At 38.3% G+C, this 19,860-nt stretch overlaps 1 protein-coding gene across 1 annotated transcript in view; it reads left to right on the forward strand.

The window, feature by feature from the left end:
- Window positions 1–19,187, forward strand: part of ZSWIM6 (zinc finger SWIM-type containing 6) — a 199,820-nt gene extending 180,633 nt beyond the window's left edge. Inside the window, exons 9-15 of the mRNA XM_029941210.1 lie at window positions 2,945–3,091; window positions 4,529–4,789; window positions 8,560–8,695; window positions 11,944–12,101; window positions 12,703–12,866; window positions 14,550–14,631; window positions 16,431–19,187. Coding sequence (XP_029797070.1) covers window positions 2,945–3,091; window positions 4,529–4,789; window positions 8,560–8,695; window positions 11,944–12,101; window positions 12,703–12,866; window positions 14,550–14,631; window positions 16,431–17,290 — 1,808 coding nt within the window. The 3' untranslated portion in view covers window positions 17,291–19,187. The remainder of the gene's footprint in view (window positions 1–2,944; window positions 3,092–4,528; window positions 4,790–8,559; window positions 8,696–11,943; window positions 12,102–12,702; window positions 12,867–14,549; window positions 14,632–16,430) is intronic.
- Window positions 19,188–19,860: the final 673 nt, after the last annotated feature.

Here is a 19,860-nt window from a genome sequence, read left to right on the forward strand (position 1 = left end):
TCTCTCCTCCCTCTCTCAAACTCTCAAAATAAACCATCTTGAAAAGAAAACAGAAGAAATGTTTTAAAAACTTATTTATTAAGAATGTTGTAATATCTAGGGTGCCTTGGTGGCTCAGTCAGTCAATTATCCATCTCTTGATTTTGGGTCAGGTCATGATCCCAGGGTCGTTGTAGAGCCTGCCTAGGATTCTTTCCCCCCCCCCCCCCCCCCCTCTCTCTCTCTCTCTCTCTCTCTCTCTCTCTCTCTCTCTCTCTCTCTCTCTCTCTCTCTCTCTCTCTTCCTCTCCCTCTCTTCCTCTCTTCCTCTCTTCCCTCTCCCCCACTCATACGCTTGCTCTCTCTAAAATTAAAAAATAAGTAACGTTTTAAAAAATATTACATTACCTAAGAAATGTAAAGTGTAAAAAATGTTAGTTTATATAGGTAAATTAGAGTATGTGTTAAATTAGGCTCCTTTAATTGTCTTTGAGACTCCTCTTAGAATCATTTCTCTTTTATCTTGTGAGCAATGAAAACTTACTTTAGATTATTTTTTTATTTATTTTTATTTATTTACTTTTGAGAGAGAGTGTGAGCAGGGGAGGGTCAGAGAGAGAGAGGGAGACACAGAATCTGAAGCAGGTTCCAGGCTCTGAGCGGTCACCACAGAGCCCAGTGCGGGGCTCGAACTCACGGAAGGTGAGATCTTGACTTGAGCCAAAGTTGGGCGCTTAACCAACTGAGTCACCCACACGCCCTCTATTTCAGACTATTCTTTAGTATTACTGTGATTGCATCTCTATACCTGTATCTTTCCTACTTTTTTATTGGTCCATATTAAAAGAATAGGTTTTCCACAGCTGTTAAAATTCCATATTGCCATGACAGTTATTTGTTATGTGATCAAGATTAGTGTGTGTGTGTGTGTGTGTGTGTGTGTGTGTGTGTGTGTGTGTGTACATATCTTGATCATTTTCGGTACTAGTTGGCATACTGTGTCAGCTTTTTGTTGTTGTTAATTGAGGTATAATTCACATATAACAAATTAGTTCAGGTATACAACATAATAATTTGATATTTATATAATTTGAAATGATCACAGTAAGTCTCTTGAATGTCTGTCAACATACATAGTTACAGATTTTTTTTTAATATTTATTTTTGAAGGATAGGAAGAGACAGAGCATGAGTGGGGGAGAGGCTGAAAGAGAGGGAGGCACAGAATCCAAAGCAGGCTCCAGGCTCTGAGCTGTCAGCACAGAGCCTGACATGGGGCTTGAACTCATAAGCCATGAGATAATGACCTGCCTGAGCTGAAGTTGGACATTTAACCAAATGAGCCACCCAGGTGCCCCTATAAATTTTTTTTATGATGAGCACTTTTAAGATTTAGTTTCAAATGTGCAGTACAGTGTTAGTAATACATTTTTTAAATGTTTATTTATTTATTTTTGAGAGAGAGTGAGCAGGGGAGGGGCAGAGAGAGATGGAGACAGGATCCCAAGCAGGCTCAGCACTATCAGTGCAGAACCCCACTCAGGGCTAGAACTCAGGAACCACTGAAATCAAGTATTGTTAACTACAGTTGTCATGCTGTACACTATGTCACTATGACTTGTTCATATAAGTGAGATCATATAGTATTTGTCTTTCTCTGTCTCACTTCGCTTTGCTTCTTGATTCTGAAAAATAATTGTACTCCTTTTTAATTTTTTTTCTCTTTCCTGTGTTATTTTCACTAATGTTTGTGTGGAAAGAAATGAGAAACATTTTATAAAATTTTACCTCATGTTTCCATCACTTGATAATAGATTTATTTGTGTAAGTACAACACTTCCTTTCACCATATGTACATATATGTTTTTATCCCCATCAAACATGTATTTTGTTGTTCCAAGAGTAATACTCCTCTATTTCTTTTTTTTTATATTGATAATGTATATGAAAGCCAATGACAGAAACTAAAGAGAAAGAGCCTTCCAAGGAATATATGACCCAACTTCTATAAATTTTTATATATTGTGCCAGGCCATGCTTTGTTTTTATGTACTGATAGTTGCTAGTCCAAAACCAGAAGACTTTTAAAGGACTGTTGGATCCATGAATGGTTCTTCAGCTATTTAGAAAAAGTCAGCTTTTTTCTTAGATATTTTATCTTGTATATAGGTTTCATTACATTTTCCTTTAAGAAGAAGCTACTCTTATTTTTTACTTTAGTAAACACTTAGATATAAAATACTGCGTATTTTACAAGGGCCATATCTTAAAATATTTACTGCTTTTTTTTCTAGAACTCTTATTTAACTCAAGAACTTGAAAGTGCTACCATTCTGTTAAGAAAATGCAAAGGATATGTTTCATCCAAATTGTGTTCTCTTCTGCTATAGTTCCCCTTTGTGGCAGAGGTCCTCTCTTAAATGGCTTACAGATCCATGATAATGAGGACTTTCATAGGTGCTTGGGGAGTAATTAAATGATACCCACAGGGAGATCCAAGTCGAACCCAGGTTACCACTGCCCCCTAGTCTCCTGTGTAGGTGACCCAGTGAACATTGACTCTAATGTATCTTCTTAATATAGTTATCCAGTAGAATTCCAGGGAGACTTCGTAGTCTTCTCTAATGCCACTCTTGGGGAAGTAAGGGGAGTTGTTTCTCATTTCTCAGGTAAAAATTTGGAACTCATTTTTGTTCATACAACATAATTTAATAGTGTAAGTAGTAATGTTAACCCAGTACCTTGGACACATGGGGCTGTTCTTGAAAGTTGGCACCATTTATATTTATTTACAGATAAACTTTGAGAACACATAATAGTTAATATGTTGGGGATTTTGTGTATGATGTTTTTTTAATTAAAGAGGAATTGCCAGTTAAATTCAGTACTAATTTGTAAGGATGCCACTATTAAAAGCCTCTCTTCCTCTACTTGTCTCCATTCCTCAATTTTCTTTTCTTACACAGAGCTACCCCATAAAAGCATCACCTCAATAACCAATCTGGAGGGCTGGGTTGGACACCCCCTGGACCCTGTGGGCACTCTTTTTAGCAGCCTTATGGAAGCCTGCCGAATTGATGATGAAAGCTTCTCTGGGTTCTCCGACTTTACAGGTAACACTGTTGGCATTGTCTATTGTGCTTTTTCCCCTAAACCCTGAGTGGCATTGGTCATTGTTTCTTGTCACAGTTCGTTTTATGAATCTATACACTTAATAGTACTTAATGGTTAGCAAGGGAGCAAGGAAATGGGCATTCCTGTGCTTTTATGGAAGATTTTACACACTGAGAAAAGTCTTCAAATCCACAGTTGGGCACATGTGTTAAGAACCTTAAAAATATTTATTTCCTTCTAGCCAGTGATTCTGCATCTAAGAATTTTTCTGCATTTATGACTGTTTTCCAGCATCAAGATTTAAAATAAAGACTTATATCCTAGTATTTAGAAGTAGAAATTTAGATGCTTTTTAAATTTGTTTTTGCCTTAGAAGTTACTTGTTCTTAAATGGGTTGTAGTCTACTTTAAGATGATTATCTAATGTCACTAAAAGTGTTTTATATCACTTATTCCTTTATCTTGTTTTATTTATTTATTTTGAGAGAGAGAGAGAGAGAGAGAGCAAGCATGCTTGAACTCACAAACTGTAAGATCATGACCTGAGCCAAAGTCGGGCACTTAACTGACTGAGCCACCCAGGTGCCCCTACATCACATATTCCTTTAAAGCATGTTTTGAGATTTCTCTCTGGCCTCTTGAGACTTAATCATCCTTAAAACAACTGCTTGTGGACATTGGACAGAGATGTGGCAGGGAGGGAGTACTATCCCTTTGCTGCTCTCATGAATGGGTGACTCAGAGGATTAATGATATCGCCCCTCCATAATTTCCCCTGTGGATTTGCCTTAGTGGATTATGGGTGCCCCCAGGCTCTGTCAAGACAGTGAAAGCTATGACTGAATTCACTTTCCTTGGGAGTTTGATGGGTGAAGTTGGCTAAAATTTCTCATAGAAATGCTTCAGCAAGGATAAGAGAATACTCAAAAAATTGTTTCTCTTGATAACTGATGACTCTGATAACAGAAAGGACCTTGAAATTGGGTTAGTATGTTGTGTTCTCTACTTTCTTCATTAAATTTCAACATTATGATAACACTTTGGAAACTTTTTTCTTAATGCCAGGCTTTAAAGAATTGGTAACTGTTGCAGAAACGATATAATTTTCTTGTTTAAGTAGAGTTTTTTTTTGTCTCCACCCATAAGTATTCTTAGGATCTCTTCTTAGATTTGTGGGGGTTTTTGTGATTCATTTTCAGTGAGAGGAAAGTATTTGTAATATTCTGTCCCCTAAAACATACATATCTAGTCATTCATGGTCATTTTTTAAAAGATCTTAGAAAACTATGCACTTTAATGTAAGAAACATATTCTCTGGCTTTCTTGGAATAAAGTCAACAATTGATTTAACATTACTGGGCAAAATAAACATTTATACCTATCAGTACCTGCAGAAGTAGTATGTGAACTCTGATTTCTTTTGTCACATTTTACAGAGAGTATGGGACAGTGCAAGTCTCTGGAATACCAGCACCTCCCTGCACACAGGTTCTTAGAAGAAGGAGAATCCTATTTAACACTAGCTGTGGAAGTCGCCCTGATAGGGCTGGGACAGCAGCGTATCATGCCCGACGGGCTGTACACACAAGAGAAGGTTTGCCGGAATGAGGAGCAGCTCATTTCCAAGCTTCAGGAAATTGAATTGGATGACACACTGGTGAAAATTTTTCGCAAGCAAGCAGTCTTCCTATTAGAAGGTAGTGTGATAAAGACATTTTCTGCTTATTCTGCCAAATTTATTGAGGCACTAAGCTTTCTTATGGTGGGAATACTGTTTTTATGCATTCAGTATGGGGAGTTATTTTGATTGGTGTGGCCACTGAGTGTCCCAGGAAAGTTTACCATCCAAAAAATAGTATCACTGAATCAAAAAGTACCTGTGTACAGTTGTGTGTCATTTGATATAAGCAGTGGTGGGATATAGCCTGTTAGAAATGAGCCCCCTTTAATACCACAAGCTTTGAAAAGGACTGTCCCTATTTAGTCTAGGTTGTTACTGAGATAAATGTTAAGTTTGATATTTGTTGAGTTCTTGTTGGTAGCCATGTACCTATTTTCTTGATCAGTTAAATAATGAAATGGAAATTCATTGGCATTCCTCTCAACTATTGTTATGGCTTTTACATGACATCTGGGTTTTAAATATGTCATTTTACACATGCTAGCAAAGGACTGGAGGCTCCGGGAATGAATTTCCACTGTGCTAATTATTTCACAGAATTCATTAAGCATAGATTCACCAAGTTCAAAGTTTCATGGACTCTCTGAGGCAAAATCTAATTCTCTTCTTTTTATAAGGTCAAGAGCTGAATGGCCTAAGGAATTTTGGGTGGCATTATTTTTAAAAAGTGTTTCTGAGTTTTTTTTCCCTGAAGAAGAGTAAGTGTAAATTTGTATACTAGCCTAATATTTTATGCAAATCTAGGTGATGCCTAATAGATAAAATTGGTTCTATACCTTAAGTACATGGGTATTATTATTGTGGGATTGTCTGTGATTGATAGATGAGTTTTCATCATATATTCATAACTGTTGCATACAGGGAAAGTATTTAGAGAAAATAACCTTTCACAACCTCTTTTATTTGTCCAAAGCTCTAAAGATCTCTTTGAAAGAAAATCCTTTATCAAATATATTATAGGATTATACATTTGTGTGTATAAAATGTTCTTAATAGCAAGCATAATTTTGGCAAAATTCCTAATAATTTTTGAAGCACTCCCTTAACTTTTTTCTTCTTCTAGAGATAAAAAAGCCTATCTTGGCACATTTCAGGTGATCTTCATTCTTTCATTACTGTTTTGGTTTAGTTCCCTCCTGTTGAATTCTTTTTGATATAAGCAGTACCATTAGCCACAAACTTCTATGCTGTCACTGGCTGTTAGTAACTGACTTTTGATTCCATTTTACTGAAGGACAGGAAGAGACTGTGTGCTTTTTAGAGTTGATAGTGTCTGATATCTGTTTATCATTTGCCTTTTTAAATATCTCCATGTTCATCACTCATGAATGTTTTAAAACTTTTTCTTAGCTTTTGATTAGTGCTCTCCCGGTTAAACTTTTTTTTTTTTTTTTTTTTTTGAGAACTGTACATCACAGCCTCCTTTCCTTTCCCGATTTTGCTAGGACTGTAAAGAATGGGTAGTGCAGAACAGGAATCAGTCTAAAGGGAAGCCCAGGGACCATGTCTGTACAGTCCTGAAAATAAGCACTCCATGACTGAGTTGACTGCACTGGAATATCAAGTTCTTCATGTATATACGCTCTGTAAATTTCAGGGCCAAAATGGTTAACAGACACTAACTGTTCTGAAATAAAGGATGCGAACTTTTCTGAAAAAGAAGAGGCAGTAACCCTGTATTGTTGCTGCGTGTTAATCACTTTTGACCACAATGCAGTTTTGGCACATTGGATCCACTGACATAATGGTAAAGGACTTCTGGGGGTTCAGGGATTACACTGATGATTCATCTACAAATAATTCTGAATAATCTACTGAATATTTTTATTGTTGGGAGGTGTCATAACAAGAAGTGTTGATTATGCATTCTGGGTAGTTTGGCATAGAATGAAAAGGTAACTTGATGATTTAAGGGAAACATTGAAAGGAAATGGAGGAGAAATGAAGAAAATGGATAATCTACAAGTTTGCTATAACTAGGCCTTAAGTAAAACAGAGTTAGTGTCTTAGTCTGCCCGGGTGACCATAACAAAATACTGCAGAGTAGGTGACTTAAACAATAGAAATTTCTCACAGTTCTGGAGGCTGGGAAGTCTAGGATCAAAGTGCTCAGACACTTAAATTCCTGATGAGCCCTCTCTTCGTGTCTTGTAAATGTCTGTCTTCTCCTTGTGCTCTCACAAGGCAGAGGGGTAGGTAGAAAGAATTCTTTGATATCTGTTCTTATAAGGACGCTAATGCCATTGGATCAGGCCTATGAACCCAGTGGATCAGGCCATGAATCCTATGAACCCATATAACTTTCATTTCTCTCTAAAGGCCTTCTCTCCCAAGTATAGTCCCCTTGGGAGTTGGGGCTTCTGCATATAAATTGGGGTGGGGAATATAAACATTCAGATTTAAATCATTTGGCCTCATTGTTTAAACTAAAGGCAGAACTATACTGCTGTAACAACTGTTGCAAAATTTTTAAAAATGCCTTAAAGGTAAAAAGAAGGATCATGGATTTGGTAAAATTAGAAATCTAGGATGGATTTCAGTCTGCCTAGGTTAAAAAAACAAGTTTTTATGAAAATATGATTTTCAAAGTCCTTAAATAATGAGCAATTCAAAAATACTAACCAAAAAATACCAAAATGTTAAAAATAATCACTCTTATCTATAATGTATCATGCTTCTACTCAGTGCCCAGGACCAACTCTTCTCACCATTTCTTCTGAGCTGCCATTTCTTGCATTCTAAACTCTTTGCCAGACTGATTTTTCTCATGGAAAACAAATGTATTATGTCCTTTGAGCAGTAGTGTCATGGTTCATAATTCTAGAATTCACGAAACAGATGTTACCCAAAGGTGACATGGAAACTAATTTATTAAACACTTTACAGTAACTAAACCTCAGAGTACCTAAGTGGAAAGTAGTTGAACTAACCACTGTGGTTTCCTTTCAAATTTATTTTAAAATTTGGTATTGCCTTTCTTGGGGCAGCATTTAGAGGGCTCACAGGGGAAGTTAGCTCTGCCACCAGGCCTGTCATAACTTACTAAGAAATGAGTTTTGACAGCTTAAATGTAATTTTACTTTTGAAATTGGTCTTTTGGAGCCCTCAAAGTAGTAGATTTCCAGTTTCTTTCTTTCTTTTTTTTTTTTTTTTTGTTTTTTTTTGCCTGTGGTGAGTATCAAATGCGTTACTAACCATTCTTTTATTATTAATCACTTTTCAGGAATTAATACCTGTTTCTGCTTATTAGAAGCCACCATGTTTAAAGTCCTTGCATGGGGATTTGTGGTTTAGAGACCTCCCTTGAGGCAGAGCACTCTTTTCTGAAAACCTGGCTTGTCCGTGCCCACAAGACGGATGGGGTCCAGGGGCAGGTTTAAAGTTAAGCTGCACAGTCATCTGGGCATTTGCACATCTGGATGCTTAGAGGTCACACATTGAGAAAGGATGTCTCTTGAATTCAGTGACATTTTATACTTCAGAGGGTTTCTTTCTCTGAAACAGTTAAAATATGAAAAAGCTCTGCCCCTTAGTTCTGTGATTCTCGTTTTCACTATGGTACAGTTAGTTGGGGGACTGAAGTGATTGGATACTAGATACTACACCCTGTGGAATCATTTTTAACTAAGAATTGTATTTCTTTCTACTGTGTCACTTTGATTACATTCTTACCTAAATTAGCTTGTGTGTGTCATAACGTTACATAAAAGTTTTAGAAAATATACTTTACAAGAAATCTTAGTTCCTTTTTTAGGAATGTAAAATGTGTATGCTCTCTTCCCACAGCCGGACCATATAGTGGTTTAGGCGAAATAATCCATCGGGAGAGCGTTCCAATGCACACATTTGCCAAGTATCTCTTCACCTCTCTCCTACCTCATGATGCTGAATTGGCATACAAAATTGCACTGAGAGCAATGCGGTACGTATTCACAGCCCAGCCGGGCAGAGGCAATCCAGATTCCCCACTGGAAAAAATGGCTGTTAACTGACTTCTCATTCATTCGTATTTCTTGTAGGCAGCAGAAAAGCTAAAGAAACTACTTATGCTTCTTGGATTGTTGTAGTGGTGGTTTGCTTGTTGGTTTGTTTGGCATTTTATTTTACAGTAAAGGAAGAATTGTCTCCTAGACTACTATCATCCTTGTGCTCATGGTGGCTTTTTCTTACTTTCCTTGAAGCTAGAATTTGGGACTTAGAGAACAATTTTAGACCAAGTTCAATCACAGGGGAATGACAGTTGAAACCTTCCTATTCATTGTTTTGAAAAAATTAGATTTTGAAATAGTGGTAAATAGTAAGAGTACTTGACTGAATGTAATATCTGGGGAAGCCCTTCACACCTGCTGCATCAGCAGTGCAGGAAGATAGCCTGAAACCCCTTGGTGCTCGCCTGGAGGGCAAGGGAAGATGAGGCCCGGTGGCCAGGGCTCAAGGCATCACTATTAGGCATCTTACAGGACCTGCTCTCCTCAGTCTGACTACTTCCATCTCCTCCCCAGCCCTCTCTTTGAAGAATAATTATTAGATTATGTTGTTCTCTGTGACCTTTCTATTTTCACTTTCCTTTTTATTTAAAAAAATTTTTTTAGAGAGAGTGCACGAGAGGGCTAGAGGGGGTGGAGGGGCACCAGGAGAGAGAGAATCCTGAGCAGTCTCCACACCCAGCACGGAGCCCAACACAGGGCTGGATTCCACCACCCTGGAATCAGGAACCGAGCCCAAATCAAGAGTCGGATGCTCAACTGGCTGAGCCGCTCAGGTGCCCCTCCACTTTCCTTTTTAAAGTCTCTGTTCACCAAATATTTTTACCATGAATTTGTCTAGGTGAATACTTTTTAATGAATTCAAGATTATATTTTTTAATCTTACGTTTTACCTATTAAACGTTAAGGACCTGAAAAACATATCTACCTTTCTTACAACATGAAATTTTTCCTTTTTTAAATAATTAAGACACTCGTCTTAAAGTGCAGATTAGACTCAATTATAGTCACCAAATGTACACACCGAAGATCTTGGGGTGCTAGAAAGTAGTTTGATCCCATAGAACCTTTTCTTCAAAGTTTCTGTGTCTGCCACCATTGTAGTAGTTTCAAAAGAAATTCTTGCATGTGTGAGGGTAGCTTACATCTTTCAGGAGACCGCTTTTTTATGCAGTGAGTAAGTGTGTGTGTGTGTGTGTGTGTGTTCACCTACCTGTGTGTCTTTTAACTTGGCATTCTTTTCTTGGCACCGTGAAATATCTTTAACTGGTTGGAGAAACCTTGCTAAGTTCTCTCTTGTCTAATTTTTAAAATATCCCCACATCAATTAATAACTAACATAAGCAAAAATCCCCCCAAATTACTTTATACCCCTTGGTTTCTATTTTAGGGCACAGTTTTCTAAGTTTTTATTCCCATTTTCAGAAGCTGAAATGGAAGTTGTCAGACGAAGGCAGATGCTTTAGCTCTTTGCTCCTGTTTGAAAGGGAAGAGTGCTAATGTTGTATGATTGCTACAACCCCTGTAAAGTTTAGGGGTAAAATAAAAGGTTGTTCTGTGATTCTAGCTTAGGGGAAGGTATCTGTCAGGTGTAAAGGCTTGCTTTGTAACACTCAGAAACTCATTAGGTTTGTCCTTGGGTGCTGCCAAAGCAGTTGGTTTATGGGGGATATTAGTAGGGTGCTGGGGGATTGTTTTCCACCTCTTGTCTTCGACTTGCTCCTCGTCCTGCTAAAGGACTGCTGCAAAGCCTCTCAAGGCAGCCAGGGCAATGGGGAAGAAGAGACCTGTAGCTTACTTGTTTCTTCATCCTTCTGTAAATGGGGGAAGGGTGGGAGAGCCGGAAAAGGATGTTTTTAGAGTTCATTTTCTCATCCTTTTAGGGTTGAGAAACTCAAAAGATCTGCCTGTGAACACAGGGACATTCTAGGTTTTTTTAAAAGTTAAATAGCAACTCCACCAAAATTCTTATTAGTTAATAATAGCTTACCTTGCCACTCTTTAATGCTCACATCTCTCTGTCCCTAGATAAAAGGAAATGAAAGTGAGGCACTTGGCTTACCAGGACAGTAATGTTCCTGGGTGAGGCCCCAAGGCCAGCCTTATACCCTCTGGTCTTCAGCTCTTGTTCCCTAGTCCCTAACACTGGTACACCTGTATTAAAGTCAGTATTTTGGGGGCACCTGGGTGGCTAGTTGATTAGGCCTCTGACTTCAGCTCAGGTTATGATCTCACAGTTCGTGAGTTCGAGCCCTGCCTCAGGCTCTGTGCTGATAAGCTCGGAGCTTGGAGCCTGCTTCCGATTCTGTGTCTCCCTCTCTCTCTGCCCCTTCCCCTCTCATGCTGTGTCTCTCTCTGTATCAAAAATAAATAAAACATTAAAATAAACAAAGTCAGCATTTTGATGATTGTAAAGGAATAATTGCAGTTGTAGCTACTCTAACTCTTTGGTACTTCTATTTGGAAGAGATCACTAAGAATGTGCTTTGTTTTCAATAATTGTTCTTTATTTGTCAACATATTCTTAATCAAATGTAGATTGATTGAAATCAGAGATCACACTGAATTTATGCAAGACTGTCAAAGGACAAATACTTGGATCATTTGCATTCATCATCTCTGATAGGATTGGTAGAACATGTTCTAACTATAAATTCCTGAAGTAATAAGGGACTAATTCTGCAGGAGGCATGAATTTATGGAAAGGAGGTCACTTTTGTTTAACCTCCCCTCCTAAGTTGTTTTAATGAGTTAGCTTATCCATTTCAGCTATCTACTGATCCCTGACTGTTGCAATCTCAGTCTTAAATGTTCACCTGACTACGCGTTTCTGTTGATTTTTATTTTTTTAATGAGTGATAAGATTCAAAAATTTTAAAGTAGGTAAGCATCAAGCCTTGTGTTTCAGATCTCTTCATGGCTATATATCTTAATTTTCTTGAGTAATGCAGTTTTTTGAATGATGCTAAGGAAAAGAAATCTCTTAAGTTTGGGTAATGAGCAATTAACAAGGTGACTTTGGCATCCAGATAGCAGAGTGTAGCCGTACCAGCTCTTCTTGCACCAAGGACCTGAACAGTTTCTCCCAGCTTCTACCCACTCATCTGCTTTCTGACCAGACCCTGTGGCCAAGGTGTGGGACTGGAGCTAACTGGGAGCCAACTGCCTTGTCTTGTCATTGCAGATTACTAGTATTGGAATCTACTGCTCCAACTGGAGACCTCACCCGCCCACACCATATTGCATCAGTGGTTCCCAACCGATATCCTCGTTGGTTCACTCTAAGCCACATAGAATCCCAGCAGTGTGAGCTGGCATCCACCATGCTAACTGCAGCCAAAGGTATTGGATTGTCTTGAGACTTCATGATCAAGTAGTTTGCCTTTTTATTTAAAGGGTCACGTTTTCTCTCCAGCTCTTTGTAGTGGTGCTAATGTCCGGTTGTAAGGACATTAGTAGCTTATAAGGTAAAACAGGTGTTACTCACTTGAGCCTGATGTTTTCTTCTTTTAATTGCATCGTTAAACTTGGTGCTGGCAGAGTTTAGGTTTAGTGCCGTGCCCTGTAAATGTGGTTCAGATTCAGAAGCAGATTAAAATGTTAGGTGATGTATTTTTTTTTCCTCCTTGAAATATTCACCAAAAATATGTAAGTGGGAATGAAGGAGGGCTTTTTACAATCTCATGTTCATTCTGTTTAATACATGTTTTTATCACTGAGGAGGTGTCTCCATGTATCTATTCTGTGAAGCGGGGATACATAGGCATGTAACTCTGGGACACTTCGTTGTAGTGACTTCTGTGCCATATGTGACCATTTCAGATAAACTAACTTGTGCTTTCTGTTTTGTTTTGTTTCCTTTTTTCCCTCCCTCTTGTGTATGTGTATGTGTGTGGTTGTATGATTTCTTTGGTTTGGTTTGATTTTCCCATGTTCGTTGCAGGCGATGTTCGGAGGCTGGAAACAGTATTAGAATCCATCCAGAAAAACATTCACTCCTCATCCCACATTTTCAAGCTTGCCCAAGATGCATTTAAAATAGCAACACTCATGGACAGTTTGCCAGACATCACTCTTTTGAAAGTGTCTCTGGAGCTGGGCCTGCAGGTAAATGACTGGTGGTCTTTCCTGGGGCACCAAGAACTGCTAAATACAGATGTCATCTTATTTCTGTTTGGATATTTTAGTGCAGGCAGATGACTCTTCAGTGCACAAAACTGTTAGACTTTAGGAGATCACTGTACTTCAGAGCTGTGGTCATTGCCAGCTGAACCAGATTGCTGCCTGAGGGCCAGGGACTGTCCTTTTAGTAGCTCTATATGTGTCCTTTGGTAAAAAAAAAAAAAAGGTCATTTTCTGAATTACAGCCTTAACACTGTTGTTTCTCCTTTAATGAACAGAGGAGATTGTTGGTAGTAAGAGACTTAAGTAAAACTATGGTATATAATAAAGAATCATTTGTGGGGGGTAAATTTTTAGAGGAAGTATGAACTTTTATTGATGTTTGCATTTTCATAATAGATGGGCCGTTCTAGCTCCTTTTTATAATCCTGAGAAAATTCGGTAAAGGAGGAATGATTGGGCCAGGGTCCAGTTCCAGCTTTCTGGCAGGTCTTCTCAGTCATACAAATGGATGTTTGCTTCCTTACAGTTTCTAAAAACAGTTACTATATAAACTAGGAACTGAAAAGTTTATATTTTGATCTGTTTCAGGGAATCTCAATATTAAGATTTTTTTCACCACTAAAACATTGTACAAAATTGTTACCTAATTACCTTAAGTATGGGGAATAGAATGTCCTGATCAGACGATTAATCTGGATTTTTAGTTATGGAATCTCCTCAGGAAGATTAGATTACAGGAAGATGTACTCACCCACAAGTAGAGGGTAGAGAGGATTGCAATTAAGATACACAGTGACATTTTAGAAGTTCTTTTTAAAAATAAATTTGTGCTATTTGGCTTATTTTTGTTATCACTTGCCTCTTTAATGCAGAAATAAGCATTAACACAAGATTTCTGGTTATTTGGAATTCTGGCAGGGTTTTTTTGGGATAAATGGCAGATTGCTGAGCACTTAGTCCCTGCCCTATTCTTTCAGGGCTCAAGAAGGAATTTCACAGTGCCTTTCTAAGGCCTGCGGCATGTCATTCCCCAAGTGTTCTAAACCTTAAAGAATGGAGGAACTAGGAAGAGGTGGATAAATTTATTTTAGGATCTTATTAGAAAGTAAAAAACAAAATCAGATGACTAATGATGCCAAAAAATGATTTCTTCCCATAGACCTGGAATTATTTTCTTGATGACCAGGAAAAAAGAGCAACCAGATTTTGAAGGAGTAACTAAAACGATTATTTTAAAATACCTATTTGCCAACCAAGGGTTCCTAGTCAGAATTAGTTCATGAGGAGCCTCAGAAATCCAGACCCAGAGAGTATGTGCGAGCTCTGGAGGAGATGAGGGCATGGACGGTGCTTAGTGCTGCAGTCCAGCTGTCTGATTTTGCAGATGGGAAACGTGATGATGGAACAACTTGCCCAGGATGCCGCATCTGGTCAGTCAGCCCATTTGGAGTAGAATGTGAGCCTCCTGCTTCCTAGGCAGGGTCAAGGCCAGCTAGGGCAGCCATGGTCAAATCTAAATTGATGTGCAGAACTTTGCTCTAAATATGGCTCTCCATCCTCCTGGTCATAGGGAATACTAGTAGTTTATACATCGGGATAAATTATTTCATTTTTCCATTGACTTAGGGTAATCTTCTGAAATATTTTGTCATCTTCTGTTTATAGGTTATGCGAATGACCCTGTCCACCTTAAATTGGCGACGGCGGGAGATGGTGAGGTGGCTGGTGACGTGTGCTACTGAAGTGGGTAGGTACACTCTGGTGGAGGAGCTTTCCCAGGTGCCTCCTGGTTGGATTTAACTCATCATTTACAAATACAAGAGTGTTTTCCCTCTTTTCCCTTGATTTCTCAATGGTTCCTTGCTCCTTCTAGCAACCCACAGAGTCTTCCTTTCTTCCAACCCCTGCCCCCAGCCTTTAGTTACACTATTCCTCTTCTCAACAGTCACATTTGCAGGGCTTCACACTCATGTTTAAAATTGAGTAAGTCACTAAGTAAATGCTTTTTGTTCATTTCTGTCATTCTTAAGGTGCTTTTAGTAATTTTTTGTGATAATTAGGCCTATAGTGGTTTTTTTAAGTTTTAACTTTTATTTATTTTGAGCAAGATAAAAAGTGAGTAGGGGAAGGGCAGAGAGTGAGGGAGAGAGTGAGAATCCCAAGCACACTCCATACTGCCAGCACAGCCTGATGTGTGGCTTGAATTCATGAACTGTGAGATCATTATCAGGTTTGTAGTTTTATATTAAAGAGTTCCAGAGTGAATCCTTGGTAGCTTGGAAACTACATTTGAAACTTACCTGAGACTATGGGTTAGTGGTTAAATCCATTTTAATTAAAATAATACAAACTTATCTAGTTGTGCTGAGATTTTTCTTTATCATCTGAGGGCATATGTCCTCATATCTGGCAGATAAATGACTACTGAGTGTGCATTAGGTGAGCTTGCATGTATGTGAAAGCTAGCCTTAAGAGGATCCTCCTGGTTGCCCATAATCTGCAGTTTGTAAGACCATCAACCACCTATTTCCCCTCTGTAGCACTAATTCAGTACTAAGGAAAATTACATTGCCAGTAGGAATGCCAACAAACAAAATGGTGGCTACTTTAAATAAGTGTTGGTTAAATTGTCTGTCTTCCTGTTTGCATCAAAAAAGGGTATATGCACCTCTTACTGAGAGGGCACTGCCACCTGAGTGTTTAGATATTGTAAAATTATTTTTGGTTTTTTCTTTTGTTAATCTTAATGATTTGTTACTTTCAAAAAAAGGAAACTGGTCTCAATATAAAAATTAACATTATTAAATTGTTGAGCTGATGCTTTAGTGAAGCAATACAAAAATAATCCCGGTTGGAGAACTGCTAATACAACTTCCGTACCCCTGCACCAAGGTATATACCTAATTCTCTTTGAGTTTTAGTACCTTGTCTTTACATCACTCACAGTTAGGCTTTTCCTATGGCTCAGCCACATTGGGTCTCTTCACTTAAAATGCTTATTTTATAATGATCTTGTCAGTCATTCCAACATCTGAGTCACCTGTAGGTCTGCTTCTGTTGACTTTTTTCTCTTGAGGACGGGTCCTATTTTTCTGCTTCTTTGTATGTCTTAATCATTTTGTATTGTGTGTGCTTTAAACTACGTACAAACACATATCCCCCATAAAAACTCTCTCTTTTGGTAAGAGTTGTCATTTTTTTGGACTCAGATTCTGTAGTGGATAACTGACAGGAGGCCCCAACAAACTAAGAAGTCATTAGCACAAAGCTATTTTTGGAAATGGCAAGCAATGCAGTGCAAATACCAGCCACTGAGGAATTTTATTACGGGAAGTTGATGTTTCTTTTAGCTATTTCACCGAATAATCATCTGTCATAACCTTATTCTAAAAGGTTGCGCCCAGGCACATTACGTTCCAGGATTTCATGGCCTAGCTCATGTCCTATGATGTTTCACCATGTAAACATTGATTATTAGGTGGAAATAAGGCAAGACCTCTGGGCAGCCTCCTCGTCAGTAATGGGGCTTCTCTGTGTTCCTTGAAGGTGTTTATGCCCTGGACAGCATCATGCAGAGCTGGTTTACGCTCTTTACTCCCACTGAGGCCACAAGCATAGTTGCAACCACCGTGATGTCGAACAGCACCATCGTCCGCCTCCACCTGGACTGCCACCAGCAGGAAAAGCTGGCCAGCAGTGCCCGGACACTTGCATTACAGTGTGCCATGAAGGACCCTCAGAACTGTGCCCTCTCCGCGCTGACCCTGTGTGAAAAGGATCATATAGCTTTTGAGACGGCGTACCAAATTGTTCTCGATGCTGCTACGACCGGCATGAGCTACACCCAGCTCTTTACAATAGCACGGTACATGGAGCACCGCGGGTACCCCATGAGGGCCTATAAGCTGGCCACACTGGCCATGACCCATCTCAACCTGAGCTACAATCAGGACACACACCCTGCCATTAATGACGTTTTGTGGGCCTGTGCACTCAGCCATTCCCTTGGTAAAAATGAGCTTGCAGCTATCATACCTCTGGTGGTCAAGAGTGTCAAGTGTGCAACGGTACTGTCAGACATTTTGCGCAGATGCACTATGCCCGCTCCTGGCATGGTGGGATTTGGAAGGAGGAACTCTGGCAAGCTCATGTCACTGGACAAAGCCCCCTTGAGGCAGCTCTTGGATGCCACAATTGGAGCCTACATCAACACGACGCACTCAAGACTCACACACATCAGTCCTCGGCACTATAGTGAGTTTATAGAGTTCCTCAGTAAGGCCCGAGACAACTTCTTACTGGCGCATGACGGACACATTCAGTTTACACAGTTTATCGACAACCTGAAACAAATCTACAAAGGCAAAAAGAAACTGATGATGTTGGTTCGGGAGAGGTTTGGTTGATAGAACTTGTATGAATGAGGGTGGGGGGTGGGAAGGGAGGGATGGTTTGTTTTTACTTGAGCCTGCCTTTGTAACCTTTTTAACTTAAAGAACAGAGCCACACCGGTATTATATGTGTATAGTTATATTGCGTTTGCAAGACTAAATTGTCATGTTGTGAAAGTTTGTGTGTTTTTTAATTTTTTCCCTTTTTCTTACCTTTTTTCTTTCCTTTTATTTTATTATAATTTTTAATTTTTTTTCTTTCGATTTTGTATGAGAGAGAGGTTAAAAAGGTTTGGTTTACACTGAGTATATGTTGTCAAGTGGCGAAAGTCCACATAGCTCTCCTGTTTTCTGTATACGTTCACAGCCTCAAAAAAAAAATAATTGAAATGGCTTTAAAAACCAAACAAAACACCTCCATCCTGTGATAAGTACCTCGAATGGATTCAGCTTTACTCCTTTGTAACTCATCTTTACATTTTCAGCATATTTAAACAAACCAACAAAATGAAATACTAATAGTTAAAAGGCTGACCCACGTGGCTTTGCAGTGCTGTTCGTCCGGAAGCATGGCACACAATGCTTGTGCATGTGGAAACTTAGCGACTGTCAACATACATTCTCAGGGATTTATCAAAAAAAAAATTAAAAAAAGAATGAGAGCATTTATTGTACTGTATATATATTATAGTATATGTCTGAATATTGAAAATATAACATGAACTAATTTATAAAAAATATTCTATGTAATGCAAAATACTTGAAGCTGCAGTAGCTTGGTTTTAAACAAAAACAAAAAAACTGAGAGAAAACCTATCAGAAGGACTAAAAGAGTGCGCCTTGCTTCAGGGTTGGCTCAGGCGGTGAACTTCATGCTGGGCATCTATGCAGAGCCACCTTTTGGATTGCATGGTTGGACTGCGATCTATTGGGAGAGAGGATATATGTATATATATGTATACATAAACTGTATACATATACATATTTTATGTATACATATATATATGTAATACACAGACACCAGACACAAACACACCACCACCAACAACCACTACACCACACATGCTTGTAACAGGCACTAGAATAAAGAGGGACAACAAAATACACAGCCAGAGCAGCAAGCCTTAGCATTAAGAATATACAGTATGCCGAAACTGGGGTTCGTGCCTCCTAGCCTAGGAAACTTAAAAGAAATACCCTTTTGACACAAAACGCAAAACGTTTTCCAAAACAATTGACGTATGATACAACGCCTTTGCAGTGAGCTAATAATAAGCTAACCTTTGTGCACAAATAACATTATATATATTATATATCTATTCTGCATAGGTATTTTGACTTTGTGCAGGACAGAAAGTTGTGTAGGTATGACTGTTCTACTTTTCAGTTTTCTTTCTTTTTTTTTTAATATATTTTATTTTCTCTAGAATTACTCAAAACAAAAGCAGCCTTCTATCTTGCCTTGTCTTAATGCTTTAAAATAACCAAACTGGAGATCTAACTACCAAACTGTTCATTATATTATTAAATACCAACTTTGGTTACAGTATAGTGTCTTTACTTTAGCTGATGGTTCTGTAACCTTGTGCTTTTTAAAGCAGTTTTTATGTTTTGGTGCAAAAGTTGTCCAGTGTCTCCTGTTCCCTTCATTAGAGAACATGCTAGAGGTATGTTTGTAGGTATTTTTGTTTAGAAGAACTATTTCATGCGCTCCATTTTATTTATTATAATAGGTAAAAAGAAAAAAAAAAGGTTGTACTTCATCACCCATGTAAACATGCTCATGAAGTTGAAAGTAATTAAGATTTGATACACTGATATCAATTTATTTATGTAACTAAATCACTGTTTTATAAACTTGTTAATGATCAACAATTTTTGTTTTGATTAAAATTAGTTTTTTGAAAGTTGATTCTGCCTCCTTTATGGTATATCTTGTATTACACTTGAATTTGGTGATTATAGACCTGGATATTACCACATCTCCAAGTGTTTTAATACTATATTCATTCATTCAGGAAATACGTACTTTTTCTGGGCCCTAGAGGTATAATGGTGAGCAAAACTGCACACTGGAGCTTACTGTCGACTTAGTGGGGAAGACCGCCATGAATCATATAATTACAAAGATAAAATATGAGATAGAATAGCTCATTTTTCCTCAGTCTGTACATTTGGTCATTCCTCCCTAATTAATAAACTATAATTTAATATGTTCAGGACTTAATATATTTAATAACTGCTGAGTTTGTGAGAGGTTTTCTGTGTGTGTGGTTTAAAAGGAAATTGCATTATATGGAGTAACTGCTGCACATGCATTATAAACATTTGTCCCCCCTTGTCGCCATCAGAGAACTATAGCAAAATGATGCAGACAAGATTGTGTGTGTGTGTGTGTCTGTGGTAAAAAACGCATCACAAATATGCTGTGGTAATCATTCTTTTTAATTGTACATTTTGGTAGTGTTAGTATATTAACGTTGTGCATTATCTCTACACCTTCGTCATCTTACAGACTAAATTTTATACACATTAAACAATTGTATACCCATTAAACAACAGCTCCCCTTTTTCTCCCTTCCCCC

The sequence above is a fragment of the Suricata suricatta genome, chromosome 6 (assembly GCF_006229205.1).
Source record: "Suricata suricatta isolate VVHF042 chromosome 6, meerkat_22Aug2017_6uvM2_HiC, whole genome shotgun sequence".
Taxonomy (NCBI): domain Eukaryota; kingdom Metazoa; phylum Chordata; class Mammalia; order Carnivora; family Herpestidae; genus Suricata; species Suricata suricatta.